The 16,442-nt window shown below is 45.1% G+C and overlaps 1 protein-coding gene across 1 annotated transcript; it reads left to right on the forward strand.

Annotated features, from left to right (window-relative positions):
- Positions 1–12,714: 12,714 nt before the first annotated feature.
- DCS_03341 (uncharacterized protein) lies at positions 12,715–15,697 on the forward strand (the record flags this gene model as incomplete). The annotated part of the gene is made up of 3 exons (XM_040800662.1): positions 12,715–13,304; positions 13,512–13,966; positions 14,022–15,697. 3 exons carry the CDS (start codon positions 12,715–12,717, stop codon positions 15,695–15,697), a joined length of 2,721 nt encoding a protein of 906 aa, XP_040655695.1.
- Between the last annotated feature and the right edge of the window lie 745 nt (positions 15,698–16,442).

Genomic DNA, 16,442 nt, shown 5'->3' on the forward strand with positions numbered 1-16,442 from the left:
CTTGCCAATCTACGCTGTTCTTTTCACACAGCACTGATTCAGTGTTGGTTCGGTTCTGGGGGAAACTGATAACAAGAGATATCATTCAATGATTCAATTTGGTTCGAAGGGAGGAAAAAGAGGTTGCAGTGACGCGACCTACTTATCCCCTACGTAATTCCGCGGGATGTGATTACGCAATCCTAGTCTAGGTCATTACGCCTACGCAGTGGCATAGCTTGGTCAATATATACTCACACTTCTGGTATTTTTTAGTCCTATCGCTTGCATGCTCTTGCATTTGGTACTTAGTATTTCTATCTGTGAGGGCGGCTGCGCTAACAAACCCTGGGTAAGGACCCAATTGCGTAGGTACCTTTCTTGATCCGTAGAGAGCCACTGCGATATTTCTCTTGTATGTTTAATTGGAAGGCTGCGTAATCGGCGTTGGAGCGTTTGACGCGGAACTCGATACTGACGGGCAGCTTGTAGCTGCAGTAACCCGTTGTAATAGCATAAAGAGCTATCTGGACTGTTTATTCGGTATAGGTAGGTAGCTTAGGCATAGGGGATACTGTAGGTATATTTTTAATCGATTATAGTTAAACTGTCCGAAAAACTGCGGTTGCGATGCATTAGGTTGATATGTATGAAGGAGCCAAATGGGGTGCCCGTCTTAGGGAGTGCCCGTCTTGGGGAGGGGGGCGGGGGGGCGCCGTCTTGGGGGGGTGTCCTTGGGGGGGCGCTGACTTATAGGGTTAGCTGATCAGGAAAGGATTTAATATTATATGATCGTACATATAGAATAAGGTTGGATAGCCTACATTCCAGCAATTAGTTAGAAGTATATACAGAGGATACGAGGAATTTAAAATCTTATATGATAGTGCGTATAAAATAAAGTTGGATAGCCTACATTCCAGCAATTAGTTAGAAGTATATACAGGGGATACGAGGAATTTAAAATCTTATATGATAGTGCGTATAAAATAAGGTTGGATAGCCTACATTCCAGCAATTAGTTTGAAGTATATACAGGGGCCACGAAGGATTTAAAAATCTTATATGGTCTTACGTGTAGAATAAGATTCGATAGCCTACATTCCAGCAATTAGTTAGTAGTATATACAGGGAATACGAGGAATTTAAAAATCTTATATGATCGTACGTACAAAATAAGGTTGGATAGCCTATATTCTAGCAATTAGTTTGAAGTATATACAGGGGATACGAAGGATTTATAAATCTTATATGGTCTTACGTGTAGAATAAGATTCGATAGCTTGCATTCCAGCAATTGGTTAGAAGTATATACAGGGGCCACGAAGGATTTAAAAATCCTATATGGTCTATATGGTCTTACGTATAGAATAAGATTTGATAGCCTACATTCCAGCAATTAGTTAGAAGCATATACAGTGGATACGATTTCTATCAATTTTAACAAGATAACGATTCAAACCAGTCTTATCTATGCTCTAGAAAGTAAATATCCCCCCCCCCCAGTTTTCTGGTTCTTGGATGACCTCGCACCACGAACTTACAAAAATGGGAGATGGTACAAGTGCTATTCCTCCCGAGGATTGTAAACATCCGTATACAACAAGTGCAATACTTAGTACAACGACTCGTCGGCTACCAGATACAGTGATAAATATCTACAATCACAGTGACAGGTTACAGACTGTCAACTATTACTCCACCCACTAGTAGCTTGTACGCATCCATTTGCGATAAGCGTAATTTTAACCAGCCACATCTCACGGCCAACTTCCGGATACTACTATTACATTAACAGTACTAGGCAGAACAATAGTAAAGCTTTACTCCTTACTAACTAGTTATATATACTTGGTTATTTAGTTTCAAATATACATCGAAAGAGGATATTCAGTAGGGGAACTTTAATTCAACTAGTAAAATACACTAAGAGCCATTAGAGAAAACTCTCCAGCCCCTGCTACTAAGCATACGAATACAGAGTACATAGTATTTCGAGGTCAACTTGAGGAAACTACTATTCTATTAACAGTACTAGGTAGAACAATAGTAAAACTTTTTCTCTTGCTAACTGGTCATTTATACTTTGTTATATGGTTTTGAAGCTACTTCCAAATATGATGTAAGGTATGGAACTTTAATTCTAACCCTAGGTCCAAATGACCAGTCACAAAGGAGCACAAGGTTTTCTATTGTTCTAAATAGTGATTTTAATATAATAATACAATTCGGAAGTTTGGCTTGCGTTATAATTACAAAAATAATTTTTTTGTACTCCAAGAGTAAGGCTCATTGTACTACTGCTTCTAGTTAATAATTTTATACCCAGTGGAGCTTTTCGTTGTCGTACTTATATTTCCATGCGTTCCATTATTATATTTAACCTTTATCGCATCGAACACGTCATCTTAGCTATTACAGATAGTTTGTTTTAGAACCTTAAAGATACTAGATAGCAATAAGTTAACGATTTAAACCAAAGAGTCTGCTCGTATACACTACAAATCAAGGCAGTTTAAAGTACAAGCAGTATGATATTATAAGTATCATATATATAAACCACGTACTAATATTCCGGGCAGCCCAACAAGTAGAGTATTAACCGCTTGGCCTATATATTTGGCGACATAGTACACCTCCTTCAACAATCTCATCTAGTTCTAATACTACACTCTCAACTCCCCATACAATCAAGTCAACACAGAATAAACCTATTTGGTTCTAAAGAACATACTATTGACTAACAGACTACTTTAATACCTTTAAGCAAACTTTACTAACCATATTAACAGCATATACATTCTAATAGAGATATTAAGTTGCATTCTTATACTTTAAGATGTTCTACCCTTTGCGATTACTAGCATTAACTCCTTACTTTTATACTACTGGCTCTAGTATTAGCCTTGCTAGTAGTACTTGTAATGCTATTGTTGAAATCTTACCAATTCAGTATATCTGTGCCAGAAGTACTTTGCAAAATGCAATCACTCAGTAAGATATTGCTAGCTTCAATTCCTTGCAGCAAGAAGTAAAGATAATAACTAGACCCATCAGAACGTACACAAGTTGTATTATACAGCCTCCTGAAGATTACTTTACAACAACAATTGCCTGGACAGGAACGGTTACAAAAACAAAAACCATTCCAGGTGACGGTACAAACCCGGGAATGATTATAGTTCACACTCCTACTGCATATCAAACAACAACGGAGGAGTGGACCGAAATATTTACTAAAACGAAGAATATTCCTACTGAGTACATTATAACAACTCGGGGATGGACCAGGTCGTTTACAGAAACAAAAACCATTCCTGCTACTGGAACAACACCTGGTATAATAGTTATCCTAACCCCCTTTGAGTATAGTAGTAGTACTAGTACAGTAATTCAGATACCAACAGGTTACGTTACTACATCCAGCGGTTGGACTGATAAAATTTTAACGACTAGGACAATACTATTAAGTAGTACTAATCAAGGTACAATCATAGTAGAAACACCTACAGCATATGTTTCTACAACTATTCCGGGAACCATAGCCGTACTAGCAACAATTACCATTCCAGCATCTGGTACTAATCCAGGTACAATAATAGTCCAGACTCCAATTGCATCTTGGAGTAGTAGTATTACCACAGTAACAACCTTAGGCCCAATCCCAGGAACGTCAACTGTTCCACCACTTGTCGGGTGTACATTAAACTGTATAACTACATTAGTAGTCACGGTTACTGAAGACAGAAAAACATCAAGAACAGGTCCCGATGGCGGTGCAACCACCGAATCAACCTATGGACCGACGGCTGGCACAAGTACAAGACTGCCACCGGCAGGATGCGTTGGCGATTGTCCTACGAAGGTGATAGTTACCGTAGGCACGACAAAAACAATTACTGAATCCACCTATGGACCAACGGCAGGGACCAGTACAATTCCACCATCATCTGGGTGTATCGGCAACTGCCCCACAAGGATTATTGTAACTATAGGTACCAGTAGCCTTATTATTGAATCCACTACAGGACCGACACCGGGGACTAGTACTATTTTACCTTTCGCTGGATGTATTGGAAACTGCCCTACCAGAATTATTGTTACCATAGGTCCTACTGGCGGTACAACTACCGAATCCACATACGGACCAACGGCCGGGACAAGTACAGTACTACCATCTACCGGATGCATTGGCAACTGTCCTACGAGGGTAATAGTTACCGTTGGTACTACAGATGCAATTACAGAATCCACATATGGACCAACGGCCGGCACAAGTACAGTACTACCTTCTGCCGGATGCATTGGCAACTGTCCTACGAGGGTAATAGTTACCGTTGGTACTACAGATGCAATTACAGAATCCACATATGGACCAACGGCCGGAACCAGTACAATTCCACCATTTTCTGGGTGTATTGGCAATTGTCTTACAAGGGTTATTGTAACCGTCGGTACTAGTGGCCTTATTATTGAATCCACTTACGGACCGACAGCTGGCACAAGTACGATACCGCCTTCAGCTGGATGTATAGGTAATTGTCCTACAAGGGTTATCATAACTGTCGGTACTACTGGTATTATCACAGAATCCACAACGGGACCCACACCTGGAACCAGTACTGTTTTACCGTCCTCTAGATGTATTGGAAATTGCCCTACCAAAATTGTTGTTACCGTAGGTCCTACTGGCGGTGCAACTACCGAATCAACTTATGGACCGACGGCCGGTACTAGTACAATTTCACCATCTTCGGGATGTATCGGCAACTGCCCTACGAGAGTAATAGTTACCGTTGGTACTACAAATGCAATTACAGAATCCACATATGGACCAACGGCCGGGACCAGTACAATTCCACCATTTTCTGGTTGTATCAGCAACTGCCCTACAAGGATTATTGTAACCGTCGGTACCAGTGGCCTTATTATTGAATCCACTTACGGACCGAAAGCTGGCACAAGTACGATTCCACCTCCACCTGAATGTACAGGTAATTGTCCTACAAGGGTTATCGTAACTGTCGGTACTACTGGTATTCTGACAGAATCCACAACGGGACCCACACCGGGAACCAGTACCGTTTTACCTTCCGCTGGATGTGTTGGAAACTGCCCTACCAGAATTATTATTACCGTAGGTCCTACTGGCAGTATAACAACCGAATCAACATATGGACCGACGGCCGGAACCAGTACAATTCCACCTTATGCCGGATGCATTGGCAACTGTCCTACGAGGGTTATAGTTACCGTCGGTACTACAGATGCGATTACAGAATCCACATATGGACCAACGGCCGGGACCAGTACAATTCCACCATTGCCCTGGTGTATCGGCAACTGCCCTACAAGGATTATTGTAACCGTCGGTACCAGTGGCCTTATTATTGAATCCACGTACGGACCGAAAGATGGCACAAGTACGATACCGCCTTCAGCTGGATGTATAGGTAATTGTCCTACAAGGGTTATCATTACTGTCGGTACTACTGGTATTCTGACAGAATCCACAACGGGACCTACACCGGGAACCAGTACCGTTTTACCTTCCGCTGGATGTATTGGAAACTGCCCTACCAGAATTATTATTACCGTAGGTCCTACTGGCAGTATAACAACCGAATCAACATATGGACCTACGGCCGGAACCAGTACAATTCCACCTTATGCCGGATGCATTGGCAACTGTCCTACGAGGGTTATAGTTACCGTCGGTACTACAGATGCGATTACAGAATCCACATATGGACCAACGGCCGGGACCAGTACAATTCCACCATTGCCCGGGTGTATCGGCAACTGCCCTACAAGGATTATTGTAACCGTTGGTACTAGTGGCCTTATTCTTGAATCCACGTATGGACCGACTGCTGGCACAAGTACGGTACCACCTTCAGCTGGATGTACAGGCAACTGTCCCACAAGGCTCATTATAACCATCAGCACAACAGGTGTTATCACAGATTCTACTACGGGACGCACACCGGGAACCAGCACTGTTTTACCTTCCTCTGGATGTATTGGAAACTGTCCTACGAGGGTAATAGTTACCCTAGGTCCTTCTGGCGGTATAATTACCGAATCCACATACGGACCAACTGCCGGGATCAGTACAGTGCTAGCTTCTGCCGGATGCATTGGCTACTGTCCTACGAGGGTAATCGTTACCGTTAGTACCACAAATGTAATTACAGAATCGAGATATGGACCAACGGCTGGGACAAGTACGATTCCACCATCTTCTGGATGTGTCGGCAACTGCCCTACAAGCATTATCATAATCGTCGGTACTAGTGGCATTATTCTTGATACTACGTATGGACCAACGGCAGGTACAAGTACGATACCGCCTTCATCTGGATGTACAGGTAACTGTCCTACAAGGGTTATCGTAACTGTCGGTACTACTGGTATTCAGACAGAATCCACAACGGGACCCACACCGGGAACTAGTACTGTTTTACCTTCCTCTGGATGTACTGGAAACTGCCCTACCAGAATTATTGTTACCGTAGGTCCTACGGGCGGTATTACAACCGAATCAATATACGGACCAACGGCCGGGACCAGTACAGTACCACCATCTTCTGGATGTGTCGGTAACTGCCCTACAAGGATTATTGTAACTGTAGGTACTGGTGGTCTCGTTCTTGAAACTACGTATGGACCGACTGCTGGCACAAGTACGGTATCGCCTTCAGCTGGATGTACAGGTAACTGTCCCACAAGGCTTATTATAACTATCAGCACAACAGATTTTATTACAGAATCTACTACGGGACCGATACCGGGAACTAGTACTATTTCACCATCCGCTGGATGTATTGGTAACTGCCCTACAAGAATTATTGTTACCGTTGGTCCTTCCGGTGGTATAACGACTGAATCGACCTATGGCCCGACGGCTGGGACTAGGACAATACTGCCTTCTTTAGAATGTATTGGCTATTGTCCTACGATGGTAATAATTTCCGTTAGAACTACAGATGCAATTACAGAATCCACATATGGACCATCAGCTGGGACTAGTACAATTCCACCATCTTCTGGATGTGTCGGCAACTGCCCTACAAGGATTATTGTAACCGTAGGTACTAGTGGTCTCATTCTTGAAACTACGTATGGACCGACTGCCGGCACAAGTACGGTACCACCTTCATCTGAATGTACAGGCAACTGTCCTACAAGGATTATTGTAACTATTAGTACAACAGGTGTTATTACAGAATCTACTGCGGGACCAATACCGGGAACCAGTACGATTTCACCTTCCGCTGGATGTATTGGTAACTGCCCTACGAGAATTATTGTTACCATTGGTCCTTCTGGTGGTGTAACTACTGAGTCAACCTATGGACCGACGGCTGGGACTAGTACAATACTGCCTTCTGTAGGATGCATTGGCTATTGTCCTACTAGGGTACTAGTTACCGTCAGTACAACAGATGCGATTACACAATCCACTTATGGACCATCAGCCGGGACTAGTACAATTCCACCATCTTCTGGATGTGCCGGTAACTGCCCTACAAGAATTATTGTAACCGTCGGTACTAGTGGCCTTGTCTTTGAATCCACTTACGGACCGACACATGGCACAAGTACGATACCGCCTTCACCTGGATGTATAGGCAATTGTCCTACAAGAGTAATCGTAACTATCGGTACTACTGGTATTCTGACAGAATCTACTATGGGACCCACACCGGGAACCAGTACTATTTCACCATCCGCTGGATGCATTGGCAACTGCCCTACAAGTATTATTATTACCGTAGGTCCTTCTGGTGGTATATCTACTCAATCAACCTATGGACCGACGGCTGGGACTAGTACAATACTGCCTTCTATAGGATGCATTGGCTATTGTCCTACTATGGTATTAGTTACTGTTGGTACAACAGATGCGATTACAGAGTCCACGTATGGACCATTAGCCGGGACTAGTACAATTCCACCATCTTCTGGATGTGTCGGCAACTGCCCTACAAGGATTATTATAACTGTAGGTACTAGTGGCCTCATACTTGAAACTTCATATGGACCGACTGCTGGTACAAGTACTGTACCACCTTCAGCTGGATGTACAGGCAACTGTCCTACAAGGATTATTGTAACTATTAGCACAACAGGTGTTATTACAGAATCTACTACGGGACCGATACCGGGAACCAGTATTATTTCACCTTCCGCTGGATGTATTGGTAACTGCCCTACAAGGATTATTGTTACCGTTGGTCCTTCTGGTGGTATTACTACTGAGTTTACCTATGGACCGACGGCTGGGACTAGTACAATACTGCCTTCTGTAGGATGCATTGGCTATTGTCCTACTACGGTACTAGTCACCGTCAGTACAACAGATGTAATTACAGAATCCACTTATGGACCATCAGCCGGGACTAGTACAATTCCACCATCTTCTGGATGTGTCGGTAACTGCCCTACAAGGATTATTGTAACCGTAGGTACTAGTGGCGTTATTCTTGAAACTACGTATGGACCGACTGCTGGCACAAGTACGGTACCGCCTTCAGCTGGATGTACAGGCAACTGTCCCACAAGGCTCATTATAACCATCAGGACAACAGGTGTTATTACAGAATCCACTACGGGACCCACACCGGGAACCAGCACTATTCTAGCATCCGCTGGATGTATTGGTAACTGCCCTACAAGGATTATTGTTACCGTTGGTCCTTCTGGTGGTGTAACTACTGAGTTAACCTATGGACCGACAGCTGGGACTAGTACAATACTGCCTTCTGTAGGATGCATTGGCTATTGTCCTACTAGGGTACTAGTCACTGTCAGTACAACAGATGCAATTACAGAATCCACATATGGACCATCAGCCGGGACTAGTACAATTCCACCATCTTCTGGATGTGTCGGTAACTGCCCTACAAGAATTATTGTAACTGTAGGTACTAGTGGTCTCATACTTGAAACTTCGTATGGACCGACTGCTGGTACAAGTACTGTATCACCTTTATCTGGATGTACAGGCAACTGCCCTACAAGGATCATTGTAACTATTAGTACAACAGGTTTTATTACAGAATCTACTATGGGACCGATACCGGGAACCAGTACTATTTCACCGTCCGCTGGATGTATTGGTAACTGCCCTACGAGAATTATTGTTACCGTTGGTCCTTCCAGTGGTATAACTACTGAAATAACCTACGGTCCTATAGCTGGGACTAGTACAATACTGCCTTCTATAGGATGCATTGGCTATTGTCCTACTCTGGTACTAGTCACTGTCAGTACAACAGATGCGATTACAGAATCCACATATGGACCATCAGCCGGGACTAGTACAATTCCACCATCTTCTGGATGTGCCGGCAACTGCCCTACAAGGATTATTGTAACCGTAGGTACTAGTGGCGTTATTCTTGAAACTACGTATGGACCGACTGCTGGCACAAGTACGATACCGCCTTCAGCTGGATGTACAGGCAACTGTCCCACAAGGCTCATTATAACTATCAGCACAACAGGTGTTATTACAGAATCTACTACGGGACCCACACCGGGAACCAGTACTATTTTAGCATCCGCTGGATGTATTGGTAACTGCCCTACAAGGATTATTGTTACCGTCGGTCCTTCTGGTGGTGTAACTACTGAGTTAACCTCTGGACCGACAGCTGGGACTAGTACAATACTGCCTTCTGTAGGATGTATTGGCTATTGTCCTACTAGGGTACTAGTCACCGTCAGTACAACAGATGCGATTACAGAATCCACTTATGGACCATCAGCCGGGACTAGTACAATTCCACCATCTTCTGGATGTACCGGCAACTGCCCTACAAGGATTATTGTAACCGTAGGTACTAGTGGCGTTATTCTTGAAACTACGTATGGACCGACTGCTGGTACAAGTACGGTACCACCTTTCGCTGGATGTACAGGCAACTGTCCTACAAGGATTATTATAACTATTAGCACAACAGGTGTTATTACAGAATCTACTACCGGACCGATACCGGGAACTAGTACGATTTCACCTTCCGCTGGATGTATTGGTAACTGCCCTACGAGAATTATTGTTACCGTTGGTCCTTCCGGTGGTATAACTACTGAGTTAACCTATGGTCCTATAGCTGGGACTAGTACAATACTGCCTTCTGTAGGATGCATTGGCTATTGTCCTACTACGGTACTAGTTACCGTCAGTACAACAGATGCAATTACAGAATCCACATATGGACCATCAGCCGGGACTAGTACAATTCCACCATCTTCTGGATGTACCGGCAACTGCCCTACAAGGATTATTGTAACCGTAGGTACCAGTGGCATTATTCTTGAAACTACATATGGACCGACTGCTGGCACAAGTACGGTACCGCCTTCATCTGGATGTATAGGCAATTGTCCCACAAGGCTCATTATAACCATCAGCACAACAGGTGTTATTACAGAATCTACTACGGGATCAACACCGGGAACTAGTACTATTTTACCATCCGCTGGATGTATTGGTAACTGCCCTACGAGAATTATTGTTACTGTTGGTCCTTCTGGTGATATAACTACGGAGTCAACCTATGGACCGACAGCTGGGACTAGTACAATACTGCCTTCTGTAGGATGCATTGGCTATTGTCCTACTAGGGTACTAGTCACTGTCAGTACAACAGATGCGATTACAGAATCCACTTATGGACCATCAGCCGGGACTAGTACAATTCCACCATCTTCTGGATGTGCCGGCAACTGCCCTACAAGGATTATTGTAACCGTAGGTACCAGTGGCATTATTCTTGAAACTACGTATGGACCGACTGCTGGCACAAGTACAGTACCGCCTTCAGCTGGATGTACAGGCAACTGTCCCACAAGGCTCATTATAACCATCAGCACAACAGGTGTTATTACAGAATCTACTACGGGACCCACACCGGGAACCAGTACTATTTCACCTTCCGCTGGATGTATTGGTAACTGCCCTACGAGAATTATTGTTACCGTTGGTCCTTCTGGTGGTGTAACTACTGAGTTAACCTATGGACCGACTGCTGGGACTAGTACAATACTGCCTTCTGTAGGATGCATTGGCTATTGTCCTACTACGGTACTAGTTACCGTCAGTACAACAGATGCGATTACAGAATCCACTTACGGACCATCAGCCGGGACTAGTACAATTCCACCATCTTCTGGATGTGTCGGTAACTGCCCTACAAGGATTATTGTAACCGTAGGTACTAGTGGCGTTATTCTTGAAACTACGTATGGACCGACTGCTGGTACAAGTACGGTACCGCCTTCAGCTGGATGTACAGGCAACTGTCCCACAAGGCTCATTATAACCATCAGCACAACAGGTGTTATTACAGAATCTACTACGGGACCCACACCGGGAACCAGTACTATTTCACCTTCCGCTGGATGTATTGGTAACTGCCCTACGAGAATTATTGTTACCGTTGGTCCTTCTGGTGGTAGAACTACTGAGTTAACCTATGGACCGACTGCTGGGACTAGTACAATACTGCCTTCTGTAGGATGCATTGGCTATTGTCCTACTACGGTACTAGTTACCGTCAGTACAACAGATGCGATTACAGAATCCACTTACGGACCATCAGCCGGGACTAGTACAATTCCACCATCTTCTGGATGTGTCGGTAACTGCCCTACAAGGATTATTGTAACCGTAGGTACTAGTGGCGTTATTCTTGAAACTACGTATGGACCGACTGCTGGTACAAGTACGGTACCGCCTTCAGCTGGATGTACAGGCAACTGTCCCACAAGGCTCATTATAACCATCAGGACAACAGGTGTTATTACAGAATCCACTACGGGACCCACACCGGGGACCAGTACTGTTATACCTTCCTCTGAATGTATTGGTAACTGCCCTACGAGAATTATTGTTACCGTTGGTCCTTCTGCGGGTATAACTACAGTTAAGACTACTAGTACTATAACTGGTATAGTACCCGGCACGATGACTATGTCTCCACCGATTAATTGCAACCCATGCACAATAACCATTTTTGAAACTGTAACTTCAAACCAGGGTCTGGATGTAGTAGTAACTATATTTACAACAGGGATAATACCAGGAACTGCAACTATCTTGCCTTCTGTAGATTGCACGCATCCATGTACTACAACAATAATTATTACGCAGCCTCCTGATATAGCTTTAACTACTACAGTTGCAGGAACGATTCCTGGCACCTCTACTATCTTGCCTCCTGTTGGTTGCACGCACCCATGCACTACGAGTGTTGTTATAACTGTAACCTCACTACAACCACCGGATACTGCTGTAACAACTACATTTACGACTGGCACCATACCGGGAACGTCAATAATTTTACCCCCTACAGATTGCACGCATCCCTGTACTACGAGTATTATTATTACACAGCCTCCTGATATAGCCGTAACAACTACCACTACAGGGACAGTGCCTGGCACGTCTACTGTAATACCCCCAGTTGATTGCACGCACCCGTGCACGACAACTGTAATTATAACAATAACTTCTAACCAGCCTCCTGATACAGCTATAACAACAACGATTACGACTGGCACTGTACCAGGAACCTCAACAATTTTGCCTCCTACCGATTGCACGCACCCGTGCACTACAAGAATTATTATAACCATACCTCCCGACACAATCGTAACAAAAACGGTACCTGGAACATTGCCTGTAACGTCGACTATCCAGCCACCGCCCGACTGCACTCATCCATGTACGACGAGCGTTATCGTTATTACGACGCCGAGCCAGGCCCCGGATACGGCCGAAACAACGACGGTTCCCGGTACTATCGCTACTACAAGCACTATTACGCCGCCGCCCGACTGCACCCATCCATGTACGACGAGCGTTATTGTTATTACGACGCCGAGCCAGGCCCCGGATACGGCCGAAACAACGACGGTTCCCGGTACTATCGCTACTACAAGCACTATTACGCCGCCGCCCGACTGCACCCATCCATGTACGACAAGCGTTATTGTAGTTACGACGCCCAACCAGCCCCCGGACACGGCCGTAACGACGACGGTCCCTGGTACTATCGCTACTACAAGCACTATTACGCCGCCGCCCGACTGCACCCATCCGTGTACGACAAGCGTTATTGTAGTTACGACGCCCAACCAGCCCCCGGACACGGCCGTAACGACGACGGTCCCCGGTACTATCGCTACTACAAGCACTATTACGCCGCCGCCCGACTGCACCCATCCGTGCACTACGAGCGTCGTCGTCTTTACGACCCCGATCCAGCCTCTAGACACGGCCATAACGACGACGGTTACCGGTTCGGTGCCCGGTACGACTACTGTTACGCCTCCAGCCGACTGCACACACCCTTGCACTACGAGCATTATTATTACACAGCCTCCTGATATTGCCGTGACAACTACTACTACAGGGACAGTGCCTGGCACGTCTACTGTAATACCCCCAGTTGATTGCACGCACCCGTGCACGACAACTGTAATTATAACAATAACTTCTAACCAGCCTCCTGATACAGCTATAACAACAACGATTACGACTGGCACTTTACCAGGAACCTTAACAATTTTGCCTCCTACCGATTGCACGCATCCGTGCACTACAAGAATTATTATAACCATACCTCCCGACACAATCGTAACAACAACAGTGCCTGGAACATTGCCTGTAACGTCGACTATCCCGCCACCGCCCGACTGCACTCATCCATGTACGACGAGCGTTATTGTTATTACGACGCCGAGCCAGGCCCCGGATACGGCCGAAACAACGACGGTTCCCGGTACTATCGCTACTACAAGCACTATTACGCCGCCGCCCGACTGCACCCACCCGTGTACGACGAGCGTCATCGTCGTTACGACGCCCAACGAGCCCCCGGACACGGCCGTAACTACTACGGTTTCCGGTTCGGTGCCCGGTACGACTACTATTTCGCCGCCAGCCGACTGTATACACCCATGCACTACAAGTGTTATTATTACGCAACCTAATGATGTTGCTATAACTGTAACTACATTTGGCACAGTTCCAGGCACCACAACTGTCACACCACTCCCTGATTGTACGCACCCGTGCACTACAAGCGTTATTATTACCGCTTCTCCTCTACCACTAAACTGTTCTGTATCGGGATTTCTCGCTCAGCAGGCTGGTAGTGCTATGGAATTATATGGTGTGGACCTAATAACTGGTGAAGCAAGTCTCATTAATGGGAATATGGATACTGCACCATGGGCAGGCGTTAATGCTATTGGATATAATGTTATGGATAACTATATTTACGGGGCGACCTATACTTCATCGCTTGGACCGGGCAACTTAATCCGTATCGGAGCTGGAGGTGAAACTCTGGTATTGCCAATATCGATGCCATTCTTTACAACTTGCGGCGACGTCGCTCCCGATGGCCAGTTTTATATTTTAGGCGCCGAAGGCACTGGTAGTACTCCTGCATGGGCCCAGATTGACCTGTCCGACTCAAGTTCTCCTAGTTATGGCAACGTAGTTGCTAGAGGAAATACCCGTATTACCCAAGCAGTTAGGGACTGGGCCTATGTCCCTGGAGCAGGAAATTTCTTATGGACTTATGCGGATACGGGAGCCTCGCCAAATGTCGTAGGCTTATTCCGTTGGGATTTGACGACTCATGCCTTTACTGGCGTTCGAAATTTATTCACAATTAGCTATACCTCCCATATTGGAGCGGTTTATGCATCGGCGGACGGATATCTCTACGGCAGCGATAATGTTTCTGGCAGAATTTATAGGGTTAACGTTACGAGTTCACAACCTTATCAGCTCGTTTCATCTGGTCCCCGAAGCGGAGGGAATGATGGTGCAAGATGCGTAAATGCGCTTGATCCAATCTCGACCACTACAGCTATTACACAACCTACTGATACCGCTTCTCCTCTACCACTAAACTGTTCTGTATCGGGATTTCTCGCTCAGCAGGCTGGTAGTGCTATGGAATTATATGGTGTGGACCTACTAACTGGTGAAGCAAGTCTCATTAATGGGAATATGGATACTGCACCATGGGCAGGTGTTAATGCTATTGGATATAATGTTATGGATAACTATATTTACGGGGCGACCTATACTTCATCGCTTGGACGGGGCAACTTGATCCGCATCGGAGCTGGAGGTAACACTTTGGTATTGCCAATACCGATCCCTTTCTTTACAACTTGCGGCGATGTTGCTCCCGATGGCCAGTTTTATATTTTAGGCGCCGAAGGCACTGGTAGTACTCCTGCATGGGCCCAGATTGACTTGTCCGACTCAAGTTCTCCTAGTTATGGCAATGTAGTTGATAGCGGAAACACCCGCATTACCCAAGCAGTTAGGGACTGGGCCTATGTCCCTGGAGCAGGAAATTTCTTATGGACTTATGCGGATACGGGAGCCTCGCCAAATGTCGTAGGCTTATTCCGTTGGGATTTGACGACTCATGCCTTTACTGGCGTTCGGAATTTATTTACAATTAGCTATACCTCCCATATTGGAGCGGTTTATGCATCGGCGGATGGTTATCTCTACGGCAGCGATAATGTTTCTGGCAGAATTTATAGGGTTAACGTTACGGGTTCAGAACCTTTTGAGCTCGTTTCAACTGGTCCCCAAAGCGGAGGGAATGATGGTGCAAGATGCGTAAATGCGCTTGCTCCAATCTCAAGCGGCAGTAGTACAGCCACTTGACAAAGTAACGATTTACTATAAGTAGTAGTACTAAAAATATTATATGTGTGAAATAAAAAAAAATATTATTATAATTAAAAAAAGTATTATTTCACTCTTCCAAATAATATTATTACTATTGTTATAGTTATTGTAATTAGTAGAAGCTGTAAGGGGTTGCACCCCGTATGTTCACTTGGGCGCTGCACGGCTCGCAGCGATGAAGGCGGCGCCCCACATGAGCAAGGGAGCATCATAACGTGCGAAGGCCGCTAAGTCACGTGCGCTGGCGCGCACAAAGGTAGAACGCCGATGGCAATTATACATTAGTGGAGGAGGCATGGAACGTTGAATATTTATCACAAATACGTGCGGCACCTGGTCCCACAGTGCCGCCCCGTAAAAGAAGCAAGGATATTATATTGTAGGGCTCTTATAAGGTATTAGGCATAGCTACCTCTTCTTAGAGGCTGATCGTTAAGGGAGCGACCGTGGGACGATCGCTATCCGTCCATATTACTAGTGGGTGCCCAAAGGAGGAAATAGCAACTTGGTTACAAATAGCGTCGAACCGCCTTTTTAGCAGTACATAGATTGGTGGTATGTCGCCTTGATGCTAAAAGCCGCCCCTTGTTGGTAACGAAGTTGACGTTTTAGATTCAAGAGTATTACACAGCTGCTGCTTCGGAAATGGGATTAGGTTAACCTATTTAGCAAACTTGTCTAATATGTACAGTACCGATACATAGCCAACAAAATCGGAGCG

The sequence above is a fragment of the Drechmeria coniospora genome, chromosome 02, assembly GCF_001625195.1.
Source record: "Drechmeria coniospora strain ARSEF 6962 chromosome 02, whole genome shotgun sequence".
NCBI classification, from domain to species: Eukaryota; Fungi; Ascomycota; class Sordariomycetes; order Hypocreales; family Ophiocordycipitaceae; genus Drechmeria; species Drechmeria coniospora.